Source organism: Chamaea fasciata, unplaced genomic scaffold (assembly GCF_029207755.1).
Source record: "Chamaea fasciata isolate MVZ Bird 193981 ecotype frontalis unplaced genomic scaffold, bChaFas1.0.hap1 SCAF_18, whole genome shotgun sequence".
Lineage (NCBI taxonomy): Eukaryota > Metazoa > Chordata > Aves > Passeriformes > Sylviidae > Chamaea > Chamaea fasciata.
In genome coordinates, this window is record NW_027094103.1 from 1235785 (window position 1) to 1260600 (window position 24816).

General features: G+C 61.5%; 3 protein-coding genes across 3 annotated transcripts; 1 reads left to right on the forward strand and 2 right to left on the reverse strand.

Annotated features, from left to right (window-relative positions):
- Positions 1-7051: 7051 nt before the first annotated feature.
- On the reverse strand, positions 7052-11095 carry SLC35E4 (solute carrier family 35 member E4). The gene is made up of 2 exons (XM_066199961.1): positions 10281-11095; positions 7052-8900 (listed from the first exon to the last, which is right to left on the reverse strand). The coding sequence occupies exons 1-2, from the start codon at positions 10879-10881 to the stop codon at positions 8473-8475; spliced, it is 1029 nt and encodes a 342-aa protein (XP_066056058.1). The 5' UTR covers positions 10882-11095; the 3' UTR covers positions 7052-8472.
- Positions 11096-11721: 626 nt separating this feature from the next.
- On the reverse strand, positions 11722-15113 carry TCN2 (transcobalamin 2). The gene is made up of 10 exons (XM_066199969.1): positions 14421-15113; positions 13702-13891; positions 13587-13628; positions 13373-13506; positions 13122-13280; positions 12870-13045; positions 12488-12662; positions 12205-12397; positions 11925-12046; positions 11722-11828 (listed from the first exon to the last, which is right to left on the reverse strand). Exons 1-10 carry the CDS (start codon positions 14479-14481, stop codon positions 11767-11769), a joined length of 1314 nt encoding a protein of 437 aa, XP_066056066.1. The 5' UTR covers positions 14482-15113; the 3' UTR covers positions 11722-11766.
- A 767-nt stretch (positions 15114-15880) lies between these two features.
- On the forward strand, positions 15881-22836 carry PES1 (pescadillo ribosomal biogenesis factor 1). The gene is made up of 15 exons (XM_066199747.1): positions 15881-15961; positions 16344-16423; positions 16765-16918; positions 16992-17101; positions 18060-18231; positions 18402-18491; positions 19682-19798; positions 19935-20012; positions 20361-20450; positions 20608-20738; positions 20882-21007; positions 21101-21285; positions 21371-21534; positions 21895-22062; positions 22362-22836. Exons 1-15 carry the CDS (start codon positions 15938-15940, stop codon positions 22446-22448), a joined length of 1776 nt encoding a protein of 591 aa, XP_066055844.1. The 5' UTR covers positions 15881-15937; the 3' UTR covers positions 22449-22836.
- The last annotated feature ends 1980 nt before the right edge of the window (positions 22837-24816 follow it).

The window sequence follows — 24816 nt, forward strand, 5'->3', positions numbered from 1 at the left end:
GAGGAAAGACAAGAATGTTCCTTATATACTCTGGAAAAGCAAGACTTGATAGATCTGTGGTTTGAAGCAAATTCAGCTGCCAAACCCTGATGTTCCATGCAGCGTTTCTAGTGTTTCTTGTCTATGGAGAGGTATGGGGAAAGTTTTGTGCTTCTTTAAATAACAGTTTTTAAAGTAAATAATAATTTTAAAAAATTATTGCCAAGGCCTGATGGCTCCTGATTTTTGAGCACCGAGGTGTGACTTGCCTGTGCTGTCCTGGTGTCTGAGCTATGTCTCTCCCATCAGTCTTGACAATTCCCTTCAGAAATCCCAGCTGAGGGGCACAGCTTTGAAGGTACTGAGCATTTTTCAATCCAGTGAAGGAAACACTTGATTGAGGATGTGACATGATTGAGGACGTGGAAGCAATCTTCCAAGGTTCAATTATTCCCTCAGGGTCACTGGGAAGCATAAAAAATAAGCAGCTTCATTTCAAGCAGAAAAGGTTTACATTATGAAATCCAAACACTGCGATGGTGACTGGAAAACCAGGACACAGAGTCATGGAATCTCCTGAGTTAGAAGGGACCCACAGGGGTCATTGATCCAGCCCCTGTCCCTGCCCAGACCCCCCAACAATCCCACCCAGGCCATCCCTGGCAGCGCTGTCCAAAGGCTCCTGGAGCTCTGGCAGCCTCGGGGCCGTGCCCATTCCCTGGGGAGCCTGGGCAGTTCCCGGCCACCCCCAAGGCATGGGCCAAGGAAAAACTCCATCCCTTTCACATCACTCTCCCACTCCCTCACAGGAAAGCAGTCCCTTGAAGAGGCGTTTCCCTCCTGCAGCTGCCTCACTGCTCTCTCCCAGCCCAGGCCCTCCAACGACCCCATTCCCATCGATTTAAAAGGCCAGCAACACCAGATGGATTGCACTGGTTTATTGCTGTAAAAGAAGCGTTGACTTCCTAAAATTTCTGTGTGCTGGAAGCCGTGGCCGGAGCCGGGGCACGGCCTGCAGGAGGAGCTCTCTGGACGTGTCTCTCGGTTGCTTTTTGGTCGGCAGCTGCTGCCTGTTCCGAGGGCTTCGCTTCATCCGCAGGCAAACGGGAGGAGGGACCTGGCACCTTCCCACTCCTGCGATCGAACACTTCCAGGGATTTTTTAAACTGTTCGGCTGTCTTCTTCCTCCATGCCATCTTTCTCTCCTGTTCTTTCAGAAACTGATGCCGTAATTGTTTGTGGAGATGATGAGTTCTCTTTTTTGCCTTGTCAAATCTTTTTACCTTTGTGAGAGCAAACATAAGACGTTATTGCCGCTCTCCTACCATGAAATAAAGAATTCCAAAGTGGTGCTTGTCTTCTGGAAGAGACAGATCCCGCCACATCCCTCACTATGGCCAAGGTGATTTCCAAGCAAAAAGCTCCAATATGCAGAATCACAGAATCACAGAATGGTTTGGGCTGGAAGGGTCCTTAAAGCTCATCTTGCTTCAATCCACAGGGACACCTTCCACCAGACCAAGCTGCTCCAAGCCCCAGCCAACCTGGCCTGGAACACTTCCAGGGATCCAGGGGCAGCCACAGTTCTGGGCACCCTGTGCCAGGGCCTCACCACCCTCACAGGGAAGAATGTCTTCCCAATATCCCATCTAAACTTATTCTCTTCCAGGCTATCATTGGAACAACGTCTGAGTCCAGGTGAAGACCATGGCCAATGATGCCTGTAGCTTATTCCAAACCACAGGTGACTTGGATGTAGGATATGGCAGCTGTGTCCTGAGGTTAGGATGGAGGCACAACCACTCGTGTCAAAGGTGGCCCAAATGCAACAATTGCCTCTCTCAACCATTGCAGACAGCCTTGGCACCCCCTCCTGATCCAGCAGGCTGAAGACCTCCTTGTGCCACGGGGGGGGGCCATGAGCTTTGTCCCAGGGGAGAGGACACCTCACCTGCACCTCCAGGAGTTGCAGCTCATGGGCACTGGTGGGGCCGCTGGAGGTGGGCAGGGGGTAGTCCAGGTCCAGCTCCCAATCTGCAGGGCTGCTCAGGGTGAGAAAGGGCTTTGTGTCACAGGCCCATGGATTTGCTCCCGGAGTGTGAGGGGCCCTCAGCCCGGTGTGAGGGTTCCCCAGCCCAATGTGAGGGTTCCCCAGCCCCAGTCTGGTGTGAGGGTTCCCCAGCCCCAGGACAGTGTGAGGGTCCCCCAGCCCCAGGACAGTGTGAGGGTCCCCCAGCCCTGCACCGGGGCCTGCTGATCTGGCTCTGGGATGGTGCGAAGAAAGTGACACGAGGCCGTGTTTGGCCCTGCTCCTCCATGACCTCCTGTCTCTGCTGTTGACGGTCAGTTGTCGTCATGGTGACCTTGACAGGCAGCCTGTCAGGAGTCACCTCCCAACTCTACCTCAGTGACACAGTGGTCCCGACAGCTTCTCCTGCCCTTCACCCACTGCACCAGCACCATCCTCAATGTCTGCCTGGAGTAGTGACCAGGCTCTGTCCTGGCATGGAGCACCTGCGCGTCCCCATGATGGACACCCCCACCACCTGCATCTCCAGCTGCAGGGCTCAGTGACAACCAGGATCCACAGCGTGGGGACACATACGGGTGAGTCAGTCCCCACTTCTGCTTGGCCTGATGGAGCACCACTCCATGTCCCCTATGGGAATAGGACCACAGAGTCATGGAATCATGGAATCATGGAATGGTTTCGGTGGGAAGGGACTTAAAGCTCATCTTGTTCCAGCCCCTGCCATGGGCGGGGACATCTTCCACTATGCCAGGCTGCTCCAAGCCCCATCCAACCTGGCCTTGGACACTTCCAGGCGTGGGGCAGCCACAGCTTCTCTGGGCAACTTGTGCCAGGGCCTCCCCACCTTCACAGGGAACAGTTTCTTCAAAATATTCCATCTAAACCTACTCTCCTTCAGTTTGAAGCCATTCTTCCCTCCAGACCCTTGTCCAAAGTCTCTCTCCATCTTTCTTTCTCTCTCCATCTTTCTTGTTGGCTCCCTTCAGATTCTGGAAGGCTGTAATTAGGTCACCTTTTCTTCTCCAGGCCAAGCTATCCCAATTCTCTCAGACTTTCTTCACAACAAAACTGCTCCATCCCTCTGATCATCTTGGTGCCTCCTCTGGACTTGCCCCAGCAACTCCATGTCCTTCCTGTGCTGGGCCCCAGGGCTGGTGGGGTCTCACCTGTGTGGGGTAGAGGTGCAGAATCCCCCTTCCCCTGCTGCCCATGCTGGGGGATCAGCCCAGCTCAAAGTGGCTATCTCCAAGGTCAAATCCTGCCATCCCAGCAGAGAGCTCAACAGCTCCTGGCAGCAGGGTCAGGTCAGTGCCAAGTTCAGCATCAGCAGGTCCAGATGCTCAGCTCTCCGGTCAGGATGGTGCCCCATGTTTATGGAAATGAAGTAGGAGAAACTCCGCTGCTCTGAGTACAAACGAGCTGTTGTGACCTCTTGGCAAGAAATCCAGGGAAAGCCAGCAGCAGTTCTTCCAGATCCATGCTGGAGTAGTGAAAATAAACTCACATCTGAAGAGCTGGAACATGGTCTGTGCTGAAAGTACAGAGGATTTGAGATACCCCAGCGAGTAGTGAATTTTACTATTAATAAAATCAGCACAGTTTTCACTTCTCATTTGTACCAGAGCCTTGACAGGGACTCCGAGACCACCACGTGCTCAGGGAGTGTTGTTTTACTCCAGCACAAAATGTGCTGCTGAGGCAGGACAGCAATTTGCTGTGAGTCAGGAGACTTGGAACATCACCAACACTTGTTTTTCCTAGCTGGGATACAGCTTTGGGTTTTGAGACAGCAACTCAAAGTCCTGTCATCTGCTGCCTTCCAGAGAGGGAAGGAAGAGCACAGGCTCCAGCATCTCTGGTTGGGAGACACCCAAAGATGTCACGGCCCTTTCCCTTTCCCCACCTAATTGCCACAACTCTTTTTCAGGAGATGCCTCAGTTATTGTCTCTGCCCGTGGCAAGGCATTGGAATGAGATGAACTTTAAGGTCCCTTCCAACCCAAATCATCCATGTCTTATGATCTGAGCAAGTTCTTCCTTGATTGTGAAGAGCCCCATTCCTTGGTGGGGTCCCACAGCCCCAACAGATGTGAGGGGCTGGAGCCAGGGGGGCTCAGGCTCTCTTCCCAGGGAACAAGAGACAGGACAAGGGAGGTGGCCTCAAGTTGCACCAAGGGAGGTTTAGGTTGGATATTAGGGAAAAAATCTTCACAGAAAGGGTGGTAAGGCATTGGAACAGGCTGCCCAGGGCTGTGGTGAAGTCCCCATCCCTGTAAATGTTCAAAAAATGTATGTGGCACTTGGAGACATGGGTTAGTGCTGACCTTGACAGTGCTGGGGGAACAGTTGGACTTGGTGATCTTAGAGAGCATATCCAACCTTAACCACTCCATCTTCCTCTGATTCTAAGACTTTTAAAATGTCTCTAAGCTCCTGTGATTTCATCTTTTAGAAACTCAGCTACTCAGCCAAGAGCCTGCTCAGTGAGGGGCAGGAGCCTGTGACACAGAGCAGTGAAGCCAGCAGTGAAGCCACCAAATAGTTAAGGACAAAGCCTGGAGGGGATTTTTGGGTGCTGGAGCAGAGGCTGTGGGACTGGAGGGGAGTCTGAGGGGTCATCCTGTCCATCTCCTGGCCTCCAGTCTCATTTGGGCAGCTTCAAATGCCCTCAGCTCTCTGGGCTGTGATGTCCTACAAGGAAAAATGCAATCTTCCTACAACTACCCTAAAAAAGGCTTTGCCAAAATTCCACCTCCATGCCCAGGACAGTCCCTGACACTATTTGAGTACTGGGATGTGGTAGGCTTGAGAGCACAGCCCAGCATATCCCAGAAGGATATAATTTCCTGGCTCAGGCTCCCCAGCTTAGCAAGTGTTTGCCCCTGCTGCAGATCCCAAATCCTGCTGTGCCAGTGCAGTGAGCTCCCGACGAGCCCCAGGGCAACAGTTAATCCCTGTCCTGAAACAGAGATAATTTCCACCCTGTGCTCCCAGGCACACAGTAAATCCACCCTGGATTTCCTCTCCCCTGCGTGGGCACACGCTGCTGCTGCTCCAGCACCATCCCAGCATGTTCCATCGCCACTTCCAAGAAAGGATTCAGCAGTGGTTCAGCAGCAGATCCATGAAAAACTGTCTGGCCCAATGTCATTAACTACACTGTCCCACTGGACACAGGTTTATTTCTCCCACCCTGGACTTTCACACTTCACCTGGAGCTCCTTGATGGAGAGGGACTTTGAGCAAGGGTGTGGAGGAACAGGACACAGGGAATGACTTCCCACTGCCAGAGGGCAGGGATGGATGGGATATTGGGAAGGAATTGTTCCCTGGGAGGGTGGGCAGGCCCTGGAACAGGCAACCCAGAGAAGTTGTGTCTGCTCCTGGATCCCTGGAAGTGTTCAAGGTCAGGATGGACGGGGCTTGGAGCAACCTGTGCTAGTGGAAGGTGCCCCTGCCCATGGCAGGGGATGGGATGAGATGACCTTGAAGTTCCCTTCCCACCCAAACCATCTTGTGATTCCGTGATTCTTTGTCAGCCAGCACCTCCAAGCATGTGGAGACGCCACCCATCCCTCAGAGCTGTGACCCCTCCTCACAAGGGGTCACCCCTCCCCATGCCCATGTGAGAGCTGTGCCCCTTGTTCCCTGCTCCAGTTGGGCTGCTCCTGCCCTGTGCCATGGGCTGCTCTCCAGGAAGGTGTCTCTTCTGCTCCCCTCCCAAAAAACCCCAGGGCTTGGATGCCTTTCCCTCCTCCAGTTTGGCCGGAGCAGCACTGGACTCAGCACATGGGCAGCTGTGGGAAACCCAATCCTTCCTGTGGCCGGAGCAGAGGGATAACACCAGGCTGAGATCATGGCCTGGAATACCCAGCGAGAGGGTCACCACCCCCAGCCACCCCTCCTGCCACTGCTGGGCTTTCCATGGGCCACATAACCCCAATCCCAGCAGGAATGCTGCCCTCGGGACCCCCATGACCAGCCCAGCTACTCTCACCACTGCACAGGGACACACGCAGCCACAGCCAGCCACGCTCCCTGGAGCTGCAGGGCACCAGGAGCACCACAAGGCACTGAATCCAAGGTGGAAAAGGCAAAACCATGGATGGAGCCAGGATCTAGGCAGACCCCAGTGCCAGCAAATGAGTCAGGGGGTTGGGATAGGCAGAGTCCCAGGGGAGGGCTCCTGAGCCAGCGATGCTGCAGGTGGAAGGTTTGCAGGTCTCACTCCTCCCTTTTAACACTCCTCGCTATGAAAAACCCTCTGGAATGTGAGTCCAGGAAGCAAACAGGCTCCCGGCCAGAGCCGGGGCCGTTGGCTGATAACTGTGTCCCTTTGTGTCCTTTTCGGGAGGGGCACCACTCCAGCCATGCCGGGGGCACCTTGGCAAAGGTGGCGGCAGCAGCAGTGACACGCTGGGCACGCCCCGGGGAGCTGCCCACCCCTCACCTGTGTGCTGGGAAGGAGCCGTTCCTCAGGTGCTGCTGGAAGCAACCTCAAATCACTGCTCTAATGGAAAAAAGTCGCTGTTTGGGAAAGAGGGTGGGGAACCAGTGGGGATTTTCCAGGGGAAGTGGGGTTGTGCTTGTGTTCAAGTGAGTCACCAGGCTGGAAAGGGGCCGGACAAGCAACACATGGTGTGACTTTTGGGGCCGTCCTGTGCAAGGCAAGGAGCTGGAATCGATGATCCCTGTGGATCCGTTTCAACCCAGGATATTCCATGATTCCGTGACTCAGGATGCTCCAGCGTCATACCACCCCAGGGCAGGGCAAAGCTCCCAGCCCTTTTCCAGACACTTGTGGTCGGTGACTCCTCTCGCCGTCACTGCATCCCTCCCGTGTCCTGCGGGGTGTCCCAGTGCCAGCCCTGGGACTGCCAAACCGCAGCTGTCCCTGCTGGAGCTGCAGATGCCAGACACAGCTTCCCAGGAGCTGGAACATCCTGAGGCATTTCTGTGCCTCAGTTTCCTATCCCTGCACTGAGTGTCCCTCCCTTCCTTCCTTCTTGGCCAGGAGATCACTGGGAGCCGAGGGTGGAGTACAACAAAAATAGAGCTTTATTTCAGGACAAGTGCAATCGGAGCTGGGTCCTTTGGCCCCAGCGTGGAGATACAAGTGTGGCAACGGCCAACACGGACCCCAGCAGCGGTGCCAGGCACACACACCGGGTTGTCCCTTAGCCATGGTGAGCATGTGCTGTGTCACAGCCCAGCACTGTCCTGTGTCACAGCCCAGCACTGTCCCGGAGAGATGGCAGCTGGTCCAGGCTGCTCCGTCCCCTCGGCTGGGCTCTCGCCATCTCCGCCACGGATGCCAGTCTGCAGCGAGCTGGGAGGGGTGGGGACAGCTGTGGGGGCTCAGGGGCATGGTGGGGACAAAGACGACACTGGCAGCACCACCGGCAACCCTGTGGGATTGTCACGAGACGGTGGGGATGGGGACAGGAGAGGGGACACACACCTGCCCTGTCCTGGGCGTTCGGTTTGGCCACAAGAACCAGGGGCCACTCCAGCCAGCAGAGCTCAGTAGTGACACACACAAACAACACACACACACAAACACACACACACACCTCTTTTCCCAGGTGAGACAGCAGCTGGATGCACAGAGCTGTGTATCTGGAGCCGTGTATCCAGAGCCACGTCCCTGGGCGTGCCCAGCCCGTGTGTGCACACAGGAACACGTGCAGAGCCAGTGCACACACACAGGTACCTGCTCACCTGCACAGAGCCCCTGTGCACAGCGGTACCTGCCAGCAGCACACACCTGCACACACACACAGAGCTGTGCACACCCAACCTGTGCACACCAGCACACGTGTGCCACACACTCACCTATGTACAGTCTGCACCAATGCACACGTATGCCACACAGACACTCACCTATGTAGTCTGTACCAATGCACACTGCCCACAAGCACGAGACCTGCTTGCATGTAGAGCCTGTGCACACCAACACGTGCATACAGAGCTGTGCACACCAATGTGTGCAGGGTCATCAACACACGCATGTCCCACACCCGCAGAGCCTGTGCACACCCACAAGCACAGAGCTGTGCACAGACCCACTCACACCTGAGTGTACAATTCCACACAACGTGCTCACAGCTGTGCACACACCAGCACATCCGTGTGCACACCAGCACACATATACACTGTGCAAAGCAGGACGTGTGCACTCACATCTGGGCACGCCAGAAAACACACGTGCACGCAGGCATGCACACGTGTGCACCTCAGCACCTGCGTGTGCGCACAGAGCCGTGCACACTGACACACACGTGCAGAGGCGCACACAGGCACAGCATGCGTGGACTCACACACACTGGCACACACGTGCACCGTCACACACATCCAGAGTCACAGACACCGGCACACACATGCACAGAGTCACACGCACTGTCACACACGTGCACAGCACTCCCCCAGAGCCCTCCTGGCCCCGATGCCCCCGTGGGTCCCTACTCGTGGCGCGGGTGCCGCCGCAGCCCCCGCAGGCCCCAGCAGGCGGCCAGGAGCCGGGGCTGGTGGTACAGCACCATCCCGGCCAGCGTCAGCGCCACGCCGGCGTAGCCCAGCGCGCCCAGCCGCGTGCCGAACAGCAGCCGGGACAGCAGCAGGTTGCCCACCACGGTGAGGCTGCCCAGGAGGTGCAGCGTGAGGGCCGAGGTGAGGGACAGGAGGCAGGAGGTGGCCAGGTTGTAGAGGACGGAGCCCAGGCAGCTGAGCAGGACGCAGCCCCAGAGCGCGGCGTCGGGGCGAAGGACGCTCTGCCACGAGGGGCCCAGCTCCAGCGCCACGGCCGCTCCAAACAGCAGCACAAAGCTGGGCAGGGACGTCAGGCCGAGCAGGGACAGCGCGTCCAGACGGTCCTCCTGCAGCAGCACACCTGGGGGGACAGGGCACAGTCAGTGGGATATCCCACGGGAACACCCACCCGCCATAGGGACACACAGCACCCACAGGAGACACCCACCAAGACAAGACCAAGCAGTAAAAGAAATCCCCAATGTCACTGGGAAGGGGAAAATGAAGGGGGGAAGCTCCTTCCATGGGCTGGGGGTGCCCTGATTTGGGGGGGGGTCCCAGTTTAGAGGTTTCCTGGTTTGGATGTGTCTCTGTTCGTAAGTTCAGGAGTCCTTCCTTTCTGGGATTCCTTGTTTTAGGGGTGCCCTGGTTCAGGGGGTGTCCCACTCTGGAGATGCCCTGATTCAGAGAGTGTCCACTTTCAAAGGTGCCTGTGTTTGGGGTCAGAGTGCCACAGGGAGGGTTGGACAGGGCAGCTTTCCCAGCCCATTTCAGAGCCTTTGTCCCCATGACCCCCCCTCCAGGTCATCCGAGGACAGTAGGGACAGGAGGCACAGCAGGGCTGGCTGCCACACACAGACATGCCCCTTCCCTCCCCAGGGCCAGTGTCCATGTCCCACCGGGGGTGAGAAGGTGACAGGGCAGTGGCACAATGACCACACAGTGTCCCTTGGGGGCCACAGCACCTCAGTACAGCCATGGAAACGTTGGGGTGGGCACAGGGCCCCATGCCAGAGCCCGTCCCCATGGTGCCCCGAGTCACAGGCTCCAGAGGAAATGCTCCCTTCCCAGCCAAAAACATTCCAGCTGCCTCCTCACTGCCATCTGCCAAGGACACCACTAGCCTGGGTGGCACCGCGGCCACTCGAGTCCCCGCGAAGGGGGGACTCGCAGGGAGTCCAGCAGCCCACAGGGATGGGACAGGCTGGGTGACCCTGTGCCAAGCTAGGGCACTTCCACCCCCCATGGCCCAAGGACACCGCAGGGACACTAATGGTGTCATTACTGACAAATTAAAGTCAGGGCACCTCAGGGCCACGAGCACGGCACAGCCCAGAGAGGGGCAAGGGTGGCTCTGGGGTGGCACCAGAAACAGAGTGGGACAGGGGTGGCCCTGGGGCTGGGGGGGTATAAGGGTTGTACCAGGGCCAAGAGGGACAGCAGGTGGCACCGGGGCTGGGGTGAAAATGGGAGCCAGAGTGCCACCACGGCTGGGTGGTGCCACTGTGACCAGGGTGGGCAGGGAGTGTCACCAGCACAAAGGTGGCACTGGGGTGACACCAGTGATAGGGTGGGGTGGCATTGGGGCTGGGGTGACACCAGGGTGCACGGCAGGCAGCAGGACGAGCAGAGAGAAGCCCCAGCACCGGGGGTGGCACCAAGGTGACACCAGCACCCCCGTGCCCCAGGGGCCGTGCCAGGGTGCGGGCGGACATGCAGGACAGGGACAGGCGGCACTTACTCTGCTGGATGGACTTGAGGGCGCGGAGCACGGTGGCGGCCAGGAGGAAGCCGCAGCCGGGCTGGGAGAAGCAGAGCCCGCCGGCGATGCTGCAGGCGGCCCCGGCACACACCGGCCCCATGGCCCAGCACTGCAGCGGGTGCGGCCGCCGGCCCCCCAGCACCCCCAGCACCAGCGTCACCAGCGGCGTGGTGGTGGCCACGGCCTGTGCCACGTCCAGCTGCACGTAGCTCAGGCCCAGGTTGCCCAGGGCCACGCTGGTGCAGAAGGTGAGGCTGAGCAGGTAGATCCTGGCGCGGGGCCGGGGGCCCGGAGCCCGTGCCCAGCCCAGCGGGTAGCCCACGGCCACGCCGGACAGCATGTGCAGCGCCGAGAGCAGCAGCGGGTAGCGGAACCCGTGCGCCGCGAAGATCCACTTGTTGAGGCCGGCCATGGTGGTGCCGGTGCCCAGCCAGGCCAGCACGCTGAGGGTCAGCGGCAGCGCCGGCCCCGGCGGCCGCCCCCCGTCCGCCTGCCCCGGGTCGGGCTTCCAGGGCCGCGGGGCGCCCCCGCCCGCCGCGCTCATCGCGGCTTCACCGCCCCGCCGCGACCGCGGGCACATGGGCACCGGCTCCGCTGCCTGCGGCCGCCGCTCGCCGCTCTGCCCCGTCCTCCCGAGAGCCCCGCGGTGGGCGGCGGTGGCGGCGGCGCTGGCGGCGGCGGCGGCGGCCGCGCTGTCCCCGCTCCCTGCGGCGGCGTGTCCCGGCCGGGGGTGCCGGCGGGGCTCAGCGCCGGGGTGGCGATGCCATGTGCCGGGAGGCGGCGGCCGGGGCCGGGGCAAAGTTTGGCGATGGCGCGAGCGGAGGGCGGACGCTCCTCCCCGCGAGGCCCGCGCGTCACTGCCGGGCGGGCGGGGCGCGGCGGCCGCGGGCACCGGGGCCACACCCGGCCGTGCCGCCCGCCCCCGCGCCTCGTCACCGTGCGGCGGCTCCGTGGTGAGCGCGGGGCCGCCGCCAAGCCCCCGCCCGGCCCCCGGCGCCATCGCCCCCAAACCGCCGCCGCCCCGGTGATTTCGGGCGCTGCATTAAACTCCCGGGGAAATCACGCAGGTTTGGGCACACCCAGGGGTCCCCCTCGGGCACCGCTGTCCCCGAGCCCTGGGACACAGAGGGTTACAGAGGAGGAGGATCCCAGCTGGCACCTTGCTGAGGATGAACAGCGCTAACTCGGGCTCCCAAATCTTTGGCCATCCCAAAAATGCTCTGGACACCCCAAAAACGGCTGCTCCCAGCGGCCGCCTGAGCCATTCCAGAGTGGGACCAGGACTGGAGGAGCTGCTGGATTGGGTGCTGCTATCCCACTGCACCCGTAGGACACAGGGCATCGTGTGTGTCCCCTCCTCCTGCCCCTGGCAGATCTGGGGTGCTGGCCCCCGGAAAGGAGGAGGCAGGGAGCCGGCAGGTCATGTGCCCACAGTGGGGGTTTCATTGCCACCATCCCCCACCCTCTACCACTCGCTGAGGCGCAGGATGAGGATCTCCTCATCCCGGGGTCTGTAGTCAGCAATACCTGTGGAGAGAGGAACAAGGGTTTGAGGTGACACAGCAGCCATGGGGCTGCGGGGGACCCCTGCCACCTCCCCAGGGACACCCACCCACCACTCACCCATCTGCAGGGGGATGTCGGGTGCGGTCAGGAGCTGCCAGTAGTTCTGCTTCTCCTGCCGGGCCTCCAGCCCCAGCACCTGGGTCAGGAATGGGCCCTGGGAGGTGTCCTGGGTGTGGAACCTGGGGGTTGGGACAGCGGGCTCAGGGGGGTGAGGGTCCAGCCTCGGCACTGCCAGCGCTGGCACAGAGCTGCTCCCAAGGGAGCTGCGTGCTGGGAACTGGAGTGAGCCGGGCACAGGTGCAGGACACGTGGCCACCACCGCGTGACCCCCACACACCTGAACTCATGGGGGTCCAGCGCAGCAGCCGCCTGGAGCACATCCAGGAGGGAGGCAGCGGCGGGCACAGGCACCAGGCGGTCATAGAGCTTGAGGTCGTAGCACCAGGGCAGGGGACACTCCACCACCAACTGCACCGTCTTGTTCCCTGGCACCTCAGCCAGGGGCTCCATGTCCAGGGGTGTCAGCGTGTCTGTGAGAAGCCACCACAGCACTGACGACGCCCAGCCATCCCTGTGGGGACACCAGCACTGACCCCAATCCCTTTGCCCCTAGCTCCTACCTGGCTCCTCCTGGCAGTGCATGGAGGTGATGTCCAGGTAGGAGCGGCCGTGCAGCACCGGCAGCACCTGGGCCATGGTGGCAGCAGTGCCGAAGGCTTCCAGGTTCTCCAGCAGTGCAGCCATGGCCTGGCCGAACGCTGGCTCTGTCTGGCACGTTCCTGTGGCCAGGAACACCTGGGACAGGGAGGGATGGAAGTGGTGGGAAGAAGAAGGAGGGTTGGGTACCTGGGCTGCTGAGCACCACCTGCCCCGGGGCAGCTGCCCCTGCCTGGGCACCCACATCTGCACCCGCATCTCCACCTGCATCCCACAACTGCAGCCCCTCTCTCCCCCGTGCCCATTCTCAGTGCCAGCCCACATGTCCCCTCAGGTGACACCCACCTGCAGGGCCCACGGGGTGCTGTAGATGTTGCCGATGACGCCGTCGGGGCCCTGGGCCTTGGCCATGCTCCTGCTGGCCCTGTGCGCGGCCGCCCGGAGCTCGGCCGCCAGCTCCGTCCCCACCAACCTCCTGCGCTCCAGGCAGGTGAAGGCCAGTGCCACCACGGCCTCGGTGTCTGCAGGGACACCCCGGTGTCACCCCGGAGTCACACACCCGCCGGGGTGCCACCGCCTGCGCCCACGGGCCCTTACCCACGGTGTTGCCGCCGTGCCCGAGCCTTCCATGGTGCTGTGCCGCGAGGAGCCGCCGGATCACCTCCTCCCGCACCCGCTTGTGGTGCGCGCACAGCGCCAGCACGCCCAGCCCGTACTGGTAGTAATTGCTGAGGGGGCGGCCGTGCCGCCGGGAGCCTGGGGACAACGTGTGGTGTCACCAGGGAGAGCCAGCGCCTCACAGCTGGATGTGCAGATGCCAAGTGGGCGCCCGGCAGGGACACTCTCACCTGTCCAGTCCTCCTCCAGGCAGTATTTGAGCCATGTCACCAGCGCGCGGTGGGGACTGGGTGTGGGACAGGCGGCCCGCAGCCCCAGCAGGTACAGTGCCAGCCGCCCCGTGTGCGGGGGCTCCGCCGCGCTCCTGCAAGGCACCCGTCACCTCCCAGGACACCGCCTCAGGTGTCACCCGCCCCGAGGGGACCCCGGGACACCCACACGTACATGCTGTGCTCGGCGTCCCACCGGCCGCGCTCCTGCAGGCTCCTGCGGGGACAGGGCGTCAGCACGGGGGACAGGGGCGGCCCCCAAGACCCGTGGGGGATCCCCGGGCACCCACCTGCCGTAGGGGTGCTGGAAGGCGTCCTGCAGTCGCTCCAGGTAGCGCTGCTCCAGGCGCGGGTCGTGCTCCCGGGCCAGGCGCAGCGCCAGGTACACGGCGGGGTCGGGGTCCCGGGCGGCGGCCCCCGCCAGCCCCAGCAGCCGCGCACTCAGCGCCCGCACGGCGCCCGCCGAGCCCTCCGGGGGCTCTGCCCCGGCCCGGGGGAGGCAGCGCAGGTCAGGGGGCACCGGACGGCCGAGACCCCCCCCAGGCACGGCCCTGCAGCCCCACGGCCCCCCCAAAGCTGCGTGGGGCCGCGGTGGGGAGGGACCCCCAGCACCCACTCCCTCCGTGCACCCCACCCCCTCCTCGTCCCCCCAAATCTCATAACCTCCAGATTTCCCACCACAAAAAAAGAGGAAGAAACAAAGAGACGTGACTTGGAGCGGATGCACAGAGAACCCGAGGGGGTGTTAGGGGGCTGGGGTGTCACCCCTGTCCCCAAGGACCCGTGCGGGGGTGGGCACGGGTTGGCTCTGAGCAGGGGAAGGGGTTGCAGGGGTTGGGTTGGGGGAGCTGAGCCCCAGAGAATTTGTCCCCGACGGCTGCCACGAGTCGCCGTCCGAGGCTCTGGAGACGGGGCTCATCCCCCCCAGCGCCGCTCCTCGGGGACCCCCCGAGCTCAGGGCGAGCCCCCGGCCCGGGGGGACCCGGGCGGGTTCGGGGGCCGCACTCACCGCAGCAGCGGGCGGGCAGGAGCGCGGGCAGCAGCAGCAGCAGGACGAGCGGCAGCCCCATGCCGGAGAGGGACGGGGGGGACGCTGGGGACACGGGTGTGACACAGCTCGGCACAGCCCCGACAGCCCGGCGGCCGGGAGCGGCAGGATGAGCCGGGCCGGGAGCGGGGACGGCGGGGGAAGGTGTGGCGAGAGGCCGTTTCCGCACGCCGCCGCCGAGTCAGCACAAACGGGGCAGAACTTTGGCTGAGGCGCGGCCGAGGGGAACGGGGACAGCCCCGGCCAGCCCGGGACACCGTGCCCGGGACACCGTGCCCGGGGCAGCCTGACCCGAGGGGCCGCCGCTCGGGTCAACGCCGGCGGTCACAGCCCGAAAATAGACAGGGGTGAAAGGCGGCCAAATCCGGCCCCCTTGGAAACGAGAATTCCCATGCTCGCCTCGAGCTACGGTTTAATTGAGGAAACGGAGATTGATCAGCCCCACGCGGGAGCCGAGGGACAGCCGGGGAGGGGGCACGAACCCCAAAAAATATCCCTAAAGCCGGGGGGTGTGGGGGTCCTGAGCCCCCAGAGGTCAAACCCTCCCTCGCCCGGGGGGAGCCCTGAGCCACAAAAGCGAATCCCCCGAGCCCAGGAAGGGATCCCGGGGCGCCGCTGGGGCTCCGGTCCCGTCAGCCTGGGGACCCGGGGACGAGACCCCCCGTGCCCGGCCGTTCCTCAAACACCGCCCCGCTGTGGGCCCCGCAGGCCGGGCACCCCCGGGCCGGTGCCTGCGGCAGGTGCTGCAGCGCCAGGGACCACAGGAGGGCAGCGGGACCCGCAAGCCCGGCCAGGGACCCGCGGCCGCCATCCCGGTGTGCGACCGGCATGGAGCCCCCGGCCCCGCCCTCCGGCCGCCCCTCCCGCCTCGCTAGATCCCAGCATGCCCCGCGCAGGCCCGCCAGGGTGCATCCCGGCGTGCTCCTCGCCATCCCCTGCCCCGCTATATCCCGGCGTGCACCGCGCTATCCCTGCCTCATTATGTCCCAGTATGCCCTGCGCAGCCCCGCCCCGGTACATCCCGGCATGCCCTGCGTTACTAGGCCTCGCTAGATGCCGACGTGGTTCGCATCATCTCTGCCTCGCTATATCCCAGCATACTCTGCGCAGCTCGGGCAGGCCCCGTTGTATCCCGGCATGCCCTACGCGGCACCGCAAAATCCCAGTGTGCTCTGCGCCTCAGGACCCCTCCTGCTAGGGCTCTGGGCTGCCCTTGGCGCGCCTGACTGAGTCCCCTTCTGCCGCCCGACCCGCCCCGGCCCGGCCGCCCCCCGCGCCGCTCGTTGTGCCCGCGCCGCTCGTTGTGCCCGCGCCGCTCGCGGTGTCCGCGCCGTTCGCCGTGTCCGCGCTGCCCTCCTGCCCGGGCGGGGCCGCTCCGGTCTGCGCACGCCCGGCCGCGGGCGCAGGCGGGGCGGGGGCAGCGTGGGGTCCTGCATTGCGCGGGCGCACGTGGCGGCGGCGGCGGCGGCGGCGGGGCCATGGGCGGGCTGGAGAAGAAGAAGGTACCGAGCCCTTCCCGGCCCCTCCTTTCCGCCGCGGTGACGCGCCCGGGGCCCGTGCCCGGTGCCTTCCCGGGCCGTTCCTCCCTCGCTCCTCCCTGCCCTCTCCGTGCCCTCCGGTGTCGGTCCGTGGCCGCTGCCCCCGTTCCGCTGCCGGTGACGCGGCTCCGGCCGTGTCGTGTCCCTGCAGCCCTCCCTAGCGGTGGTGCTCGCCCCCCCTCCCGGTTCGGCTCCTGCCCCCCGCGCTGGCCGTGCCCGGTGCCCTCTTCCAGCCCCTCGTCCTCCGGTTCTTGCTTCTCCTCCCTGTCCGCCCCCAGGAGCCCCGGTGGCGCCGGGGCGGTTGCGGGGTCCCCTCAGCACCCCCAAGGTCCCCGTCTCTCCCTAGTACGAGCGCGGAGCCGCCACCAACTACATCACCCGGAACCGGGCGCGGAAGAAGCTGCAGCTGAGCCTGCCCGACTTCAGGTGCGCCCGGGACCCCCCTCCCCCTGCAGGTGCTCCCTGCACCCTGAACTCCCATCCCGCCGAGCTCTCCGGTCCCTTTGAACTCCCCCGGGGACGCCCGGTCCCCAACCAGGGGGAGCAGAGGGACCGAGGTCTGTGCTGGCTGTGTGGGGTGGCCGTGGGACACCCTGCACCCCTCTCCATGGGGTGGCCCTTTCCCTCGGGGTCAGGGCGCGGTGTCCTGTGTCCTGGGTTTCAGGCTGCCAAGTTTGGAATTCCCTCTCCAAGGGAAGGGCCCGAGGTGTCCCAGGGGACACAGGGATGCCGTGGCCCCTCTGTCCCAGCCCTGTCCCTGTCTCCAGGCGCCTCTGCATCCTCAAGGGGATTTACCCCCACGAGCCCAAGCACAAGAAGAAGGTGAACAAGGGCTCCACCGCCCCCAGGACTTTCTACCTGCTCAAGGACATCAAATTCCTGCTCCATGAGCCCATCGTCAACAAATTCCGGGAGTACAAGGTGATTGTCCCCCCCGAGGGGCCCCGGGGCTGGTCCTGTGCCACAGACACCCCACGTCCCCCTGTCCCCACAGGTGTTTGTCCGGAAGCTGCGCAAGGCTTACGGGAAGAGCGAGTGGGGCACTGTAGAGCGGCTGAAGGACAACAAACCCACCTACAAACTCGACCACATCGTCAAGGAGAGGTGAGGCAGCCCTGGCAGAGCCACCTGGAGCATCCACCTTTGGAGTCCCAGCCCAGGAGGGACCTGGAGCTGCTGGAGAGAGTCCAGAGGAGGAGATGCTCCCAGGGCTGGAGGCCCTCTGCTCTGGAGCCAGGCTGGGAGAGCTGGGGGTGCTCACCTGGAGAACAGAAGGCTCCAGGGAGAGCTCAGAGCCCCTGCCAGGGCCTAAAGGGGCTCCAGGAGAGCTGGAGAGGGACTGGGGACAAGGGCTGGAGGGACAGGACACAGGGAATGGCTTCCCACTGCCAGAGGGCAGGGATGGAGGGGATATTGGGCAGGAATTGTTCCCTGGGAGGGTGGGCAGGCCCTGGCACAGGGTGCCCAGAGCAGCTGTGGCTGCCCCTGGATCCCTGGCAGTGTCCAAGGCCAGGCTGGACACTGGGGCTTGGAGCACCCTGGGATAGTGGAAGGTGTCCCTGCCCATGGAATGAGATGATCCTTAATGACTCTGTTAGCCCAAACTACCCTGGGATTCTCTGATTTTTCACCGTATCCATCCCTCTCTGGGAATCCACCTCGTGTATTTTCTGGAGTTATTGATGGAATTTTGTGTTTCTGGGCTGGAGAAGAAGAAATGAGAGAGCAGGGAATGCCTCCTGGGTAGCTTCAGGATTACACAGGGAACTCTCCTGCTCTCCCTGTGGGCTGTTTTCCTTGGAGGGCTGGTGAAGGGTTAATGCTGCCAAGGCTTTGGTGAGTTTGGTGACAACAAGGAGGGGACACGGGAGGGAGGAAACCCCATAATCCTCGTGGGTCCCTTCCTAAACCAGGATATTCCATCATTCTCTGGCCAGCTCTGCTGGGATGTGCGGGCGGCTGCTCCACAGTTCCCATTCCTTTCTCCCTCGGGGTCTCCCCCAGCCCCTTCTGCAGGACTCTGGGGCTGGCTGTGACCCCCCTGGTCCTCCCCTGGGCACAGGTACCCCACGTTCGTAGACGCCCTGCGGGACCTGGACGATGCCCTGTCCATGTGCTTCCTGTTCTCCACCTTTCCCCGCACGGGGAAGTGCCACGTGCAGACCATCCAGCTGTGCCGGCGCCTGGCCGTGGAGTTCCAGAACTACGTCATCGCCTCCCGCTCCCTGCGCAAGGTGGGAGCTGGCCACGGCCTGGGCCTGCGGGGTGCTGGCCTTGGGCGCTGGGATGTCAGATCACGGGTCCCACTGGGATCTGGCGCTCCCTGAGGAGCCTCCTGCTGAGGGAGGCGGTGACAGGGACGCCGCGGCCTTCCTCTCACTGAGCCTTTGCTCTGTCCTGCCAGGTGTTCCTCTCCATCAAGGGCATCTACTACCAGGCAGAGGTGCTGGGGCAGCCCATCACCTGGATCACCCCCTACGCCTTCGCCCACGACGTGAGTACCTGGGAAGAGCCCGGGGGATCAGCAGGGAGGGGGTGAGGGACCATCCTGTGCCATCCCAGCCTGTGGTGAGACCTGCCGCAGGGGTACGTGGGGACAGAGTGCTCTGTCACCTCAGGAGTCCCCGAGGCTGCCTGTACCAGTCTCCGCAGTTCCTCGTGTTCTCAATTATTAATGTGCTCCTTTATCAGCCATAAAAGATTAACCTGTGGGAGCAAGGCTGATGGATTGGAGGAAAGGGATGAGTCAGATCCTGCAGCCTCCCCAAGGGGATTGTGCTGTGTCCCCCGGGCAGCAGGGCAAGGGAAGGTCCCCATTGTGCTGGGACAGCTTCCCCTGAGCCTTGGCAGGAGGTCACAGGCACAGCAGGGCCCTCTCCATTCACTCCTGGGATTTCCAGGGCTGGGCACCGTTGGGTTGAGGATTTGTGGTTTTGTGCTTCTGAATCACAGAATCCTGGAATGTTTATTTGGAAGGGACCTTAAAGCCCATCCCATTCCACCCCTGCTGTGGGCAGGGATACTTTCCACTGGACCAGGTGGCTCAAAGCCCTGTCCAGCCTGGCCTTGAACCCTTCAGGGATGGGGCAACCACAGTTTCTCTGGGCACCCTGTGCCAGAGCCTCATCACCCTTACAGGGAGGAATTCCTTCCCAATATCCCATCCATCCCTGCCTTCTGGCAGGCTGAAGCCATGGTCACTTGTCCTTGGACTTGCTCTTGTCCAACTCTGCCATACCCTGCACTTTTCACCTGGAAGAGCTGGGAGTCCCAGGCCTAAACCCCAAGGTCTCCATCCATGATGGGATGAAGTGTTCCATGTATCCAGGCATAGAGGGGTGGCAGCAGGACCCTGGGGGGAGCCTACAGCGTTCTCCCTGCCCAGGGTCTGGTGGTGGCTGTGACATCTCTGTGATTGGGGCACGTTTAGGTTGGATTTTAGGAAAAGCTTCTTCCCCCAGAGGGTGCTGGCACTGCCCAGGCTCCCCAGGGAATGGGCACGGCCCCGAGGCTGCCAGAGCTCCAGGAGCCTTTGGACAGCGCTGCCAGGGATGGCCTGGGTGGGATTGTTGGGGGCTCTGGGCAGGGCCAGGGGCTGGGCTGGATGATCCCTGTGCGTCTCTGTCTAAATGGGGATACTGTGTGATCTTTGTCCCTGTGTGCCCCCATGCCGTGTGCTGGCAGCACCCCACAGATGTGGATTACCGGGTCATGGCCACCTTCACCGAGTTCTACACCACCCTCCTGGGCTTCGTCAACTTCCGCCTCTACCAGTCCCTGAACCTGCTGTACCCCCCCAAGGTGAGGCCACCACCCAGGTCACTGTGTCCCACCCTGGGGTGGTGGCAACCCGGATTGGTGGGATGGAGAATGGAAATGAGGGATTTTTGGGATACCTGATTTTGGCAGCTGCCTCCACACCCCTTTTCCTCTCCAGATCGACAGCCAGGCTGAGGATGAGCTGAAGCCTGCAGAGGGCAAGGAGTACGCCATGGATTCAGAGAGCTACCTGGAGGTGAGGGGCACTGCTGGCACTGTGGCCCATGGGGACACTGTGGCCTTTGTGTCTTGCCCACAGCTGTCCTAGTGTGGCACTGAGGGACAGAGCCAGCACCCTGCAGGGTGGAGGGGGCTGATCCAAACTGCCTGTTCCTGTAGGGCAGAGCTGGGCTCGGCTTCAGGCACCACCGGCCTCCCCCTGCATGGCCAGGGACCCCCCCAGTCCCATGCTGGGGATAGTGCCTGGAGTGGGCTGAATTCTGTCCAGGCCCTGGCTCTTCCGGCCTCTTGCTCTGGGAAATCCCCCCATGGGGCTGCCCCTTTTCCCACCCTCTGGATGTGACTCCATGTCCTCTCCGTGCAGAAGCTGTCAGCTCTGAGTGCCAGCCTGGCCCGGGCAGTGGCTCCAACCCACGAGGATGAGGTGGAGATGGATGAATTCCCAGTGGAGGGGGTAAGACCCTGGTGTGGGACTCATCCCTGGCCTTGGGGGATCCTGTCCTGTGCCCAGGCTGGCAGTTTGGGGACAGCTCCTGAGAACCCTCTTTGCCAAGGGAGGGCTTGGCCAGGGCTGTGTGAGGGGAGGAGGCTGAGGGCTTCGCTCTGAGCAGGAGACGGCAGAGCTGATGGACGCCAAGAAAAAGGAGCAGGAGGCTCTGGAGAAGCACAAGAAGCTCTTTGAGGGGCTGCGCTTCTTCCTCAACAGGGAGGTGCCCCGGGAGCCGCTGGCCTTCGTCATCCGGTGCGTGGTGGGCAGGAGACCCTCGCAGCCCTGGCCTTCCCCTCTGGCAGGACTTTAGGGACCAACCCACCCCATGTCCTGTGCGTGGGGTGACCCTGAGGGTCCCACCTGCCCGCCTGACCCCTCACTGGCATTGCCCACAGGTGCTTTGGTGGCCAGGTGTCCTGGGACAAGTCCCTGTGCATCGGTGCCACCTACGACGCCACCGACCCGTCCATCACCCACCACATCATTGACCGGCCCCGCGTGGACAAGCAGGTGGTTGGCAGGTGGGTGAGGCGGGGGGCCCTCCCCAGAACAGCCATCCCAGAGCTGTCCCGTGGCCTCCAAGGGCTGAGGTGGGACCCCTGTGCCTCGCCCAGGTACTACCTGCAGCCCCAGTGGGTTTTTGACTCGGTGAATGCCAAGCTGTGCCTGCCTGTGGCCGATTATTTCCCCGGGCTCCTGCTGCCCCCGCACCTCTCGCCCTTCGTGACGGAGAAGGAGGGTGACTACGTCCCTCCCGAGAAGCTGAAGCTGCTGGCCCTGCAGAGGGGAGAGAATCCAGGTGCTGGGAGCCCTCGGAAGAGTTTGGGAGCTGGGCTGTGCCTGTTCCAGAGCATCCCAAGGGTAACGGTGGTGTCTCCTTGTAGATGAAGAGAGTGAAGAGGAGGAGGAGGAGGAGGAAGAAGAGGAGGAAGAGGAAGGTGACAATGACAAAGAAGAGGAGGAAGATGAGTCTGAAAAAGAAGAGGAGATGAAATTACAGAAGATGGAAGAGCAGAAGATGGAAGAGCAGAAGACTCAGAGCAACAAGGTGGGAGCCCAAGGAGGCAGCTCCGATGTCACTGTCCCTGTGCTGGGACCACTGGGATGCTCAAACAGTAATGGAATGGTTTGGGTTGGGAGGGGCCTTTAAAGCTCCTCTTGTTCCCCCCTCTGCCATGGGCTGAGAAAACTCCCACTGTCCCAGGTTGCTCCAAGCCCGGCCTGGAGCACTCCCAGGGGTGCTGCTGGCCCCACATCCATGAGCTGCAGCTCCCATCCCTGTCAGAGCCTGCCGCAGGTCCCGAGGGAGCTGTGGCCCTCCCTGGCCCGCAGTGAAAGGGCCGGAAATGCCAATCCCTGTGGAAGGGGGGTGGGTTCCCGGTATCCTGAGCTCCCTGGCTCCCCACAGGTGCTTCCTGTGAAGGTGACGGCGGGGAAGGTGCGAGTGGAGGACAAGCAGCGCCTGGAGCAGGAGCAGCAGAGCGAGGAGAAGCGCTTGGCCATCATGATGATGAAGAAGAGGGAGAAGTACCTCTACAAGAAGATCATGTTTGGGAAGAAGCGCAAAATCCGTGAGGTACGGAGACTGGGCCCCTCACCCACATCCTGGGACGGGCTCTTCCCAAACCCACTTGCTCCTTCCATACTCCCTGTCCCTGGTGAGGGTGTTGAGGTCCCTCCCGGTGTCCCCAGGCTGCCCCATGGCAGAGCTCCCTGTGCCCCTCAGGGTTGTGTCTCCTGTGGTCACTCTCCCCATCCCACCCCTGATCCTGGTGCTGTGGGGTCCATCCTCCACGTGCACCGGGAGCTTTGGTGGGACCGAGGGGTTGCAGCCCCTGTCCTGCTCTGACCGAGGGCTCGGGGGTCTCTCCCCAGGCCAACAAACTGGCTGAGAAGAGGAAAGCCCACGACGCAGCCCTCAAGATGCAGAAGAAGAAGAGCAAGAAGGCGCGACAAGCGTGACGGGACCGGGGGCTCCTGGAGTGTTTTCCACTGTTGCTTTCGGGTGGAAAACCCTTGGCTTTGCTCCTGGGACAGAAAGGCTGTGTTTGAAATGTTTCCCATCTGTAAATACACCTGCTGCTCTGCCTTTCCCCTGGTCCCCTCCGCGGAATCGGTGTGACAAGGACTGTCCTCCCTGTGCTGGTGCCACCTCGGCATGAGGAAGAGGAGGCCAAGGAGAGCTCTGCGATCGTTCCGTGTGAATTTGCACAGCCCTGGCTGCTGGAGCCTGGCTCCCAGGAGCTCCCTGGGGCAGAGGTGTGCAGAGCCCGGAGCTGCTTCCCAGTATCCACACAGAAAACCATATTCCCGTGTATTTTTATTTTTAATTAAAGAAGGTGATGCTTTCCTGGTGGTGTTTGTTGTCTGCCCCTTCTGCCTGGGCATGGGGGAGGCTCCTGAGGGGGTGATGTGGATGGATGTGGAGATCCATGGCTGATGCCAGGGTTGCTGATCCTGCTGGATGTGTCCTGGCATCAGCAGTTACCTGTCAATCCTCGGTTTTCCCCCCAAAACACCTTGGAGATACCACAGCTGGGGACAAGGTGTCTCATGGGGTTTATGAGCAGAAATGTGATGAAGACTCTGTCTCACTCTGAGGGATTTTTGGAGGACACCCCTGGCACTGCTGTGAGGACACAGAAGATCCCAGGGAGTGACAGTCCCTGGAAGGGAGTGAGCTCAGACAGGGAACAGCTGGGAACACTCAACTCATATGACCTTCAGATTTAGTTTCTTTTCCTAGATTTTTTTTCCATTTTTTTCTTTTTTTTTTTTATTTTCAATTTGGTTTAAGTGCTTTCTTCTTTTTACTGTTTCCATTCTCCCCTGTTGTGTTCCATTTTTTTCAGTTTTTTTTTTTCCTTTTTTCCTTTTTCCTTTTCTTTTTCCCCTTTATTTCTTTTCTATTTATTTATTTTTTATTTTTCCCCTTCAGTCGTTCCCCTCTTTCTTCCCCTCCCCTTTTTCATTTTCCTCTTTCCCCCCCCTCTTTGTTTTCTTTTTTCTGCTTCAGAGGGTTGGAAGGCTTTTCCTTTTCATGTTTCTCTCCTTGCTTTCCCCTCTGCCAAGAGGAGCAGGACCGACCCCTGGGGCAGGGCCAGGCCCGGGGCCAGGCCGGTGCTGGTGGCCACAGACCCCTCCGGCTGATAAAGGCCAAGTGTGCCCGGCCAAGGGTGACCCCTCGGTGTCACCACCCACTCGGCCTCCTCACCCAGCCCCTCAGGGCCACCCGTGGTCCCGGCCATCACAGCTTCCAGTGAGTGCTGCTTTGTACCCCCAGATCGGGGGGGACGGGTGGGGATGAGGTGGTGGAACCCTCCTGGTCACCCCCCTGTGGGATGTGAGACGTGGCATGTCGTGGCTTCCCGGCTCGGTCACATCCAGCGTTCCATGGCTGAGCTGCCATATACCGGCCACTGCAGCTTTCTTCTGGAAGAAGGAAGGAAAGGCTGGAAACCCTTTGCAACCCGTTTCCCAAAATCCAGGAAACCTGGAAATACTCTGCAACCCATTCCAAAAAAAAAAAAAAAAAAAAAAAAAAAAAAAAGGGAGAAACCTGGCAAACCTTTTCAATCCATCCCCCCCAAAAAACTGCAGGGGCAACCTGGAATCCCTTCATAACCCACCCCCAGAAAGGGGGAAACCTGGAATCCTTTTGTGACCCACCCCAAAAGAGGGAGAAACCTGAAATTAGGAGAGGTGCCCTGCAGAGAAGGGTGGGACAGCTCCTTGCTCTCACACCACCAATTTGACAGCAAATCCTGTGACTGCGACTGTGATCACTTGTCTTCGCCTCTCCTCTTGCAATGATGATGGTGATGATGATGATGATGATGAAAACTGAGCACAAGTGAAGTGTCGTGCAGGTTACTCTGGTATGAGAACTGGTCCTGATGAGGTCTGGCGAGATGGGGCAGCTGCCAGGAATGGGGCAAGAGCTGCCAGCTCACTGCAAGGTGATGCCTGTAAATCCTGTAGGGGCAAGCTCTGAACCCCAAACACCTCCAACAGGGACAGTGAGTCACAGGCACGGCCAAGGTGGTCACCCCCTGCGTGGGGACCCAAGGCCGACCCTTTAGCGACAGAGACCCGGGTCTGAGGGCAGCAGGAAGAGCCAAGGCTGGATCCAGGAGCGCGACAGCCCCTTTTGCACCCTGACGCATGCAGGGTGAGGGACCAGCGACAGGGCTGAGCCCTCCTGGTGTGGCCAGGGCACCCTCTGGCATGACTAGGGGAGGGTGGAAAGGCAGGTGGCATCGTGGTTGCTCCATAGTTGTCACACCAATGCTGGAGATGCCAGAATATTACTGTCATCAGGGCTGTAAAT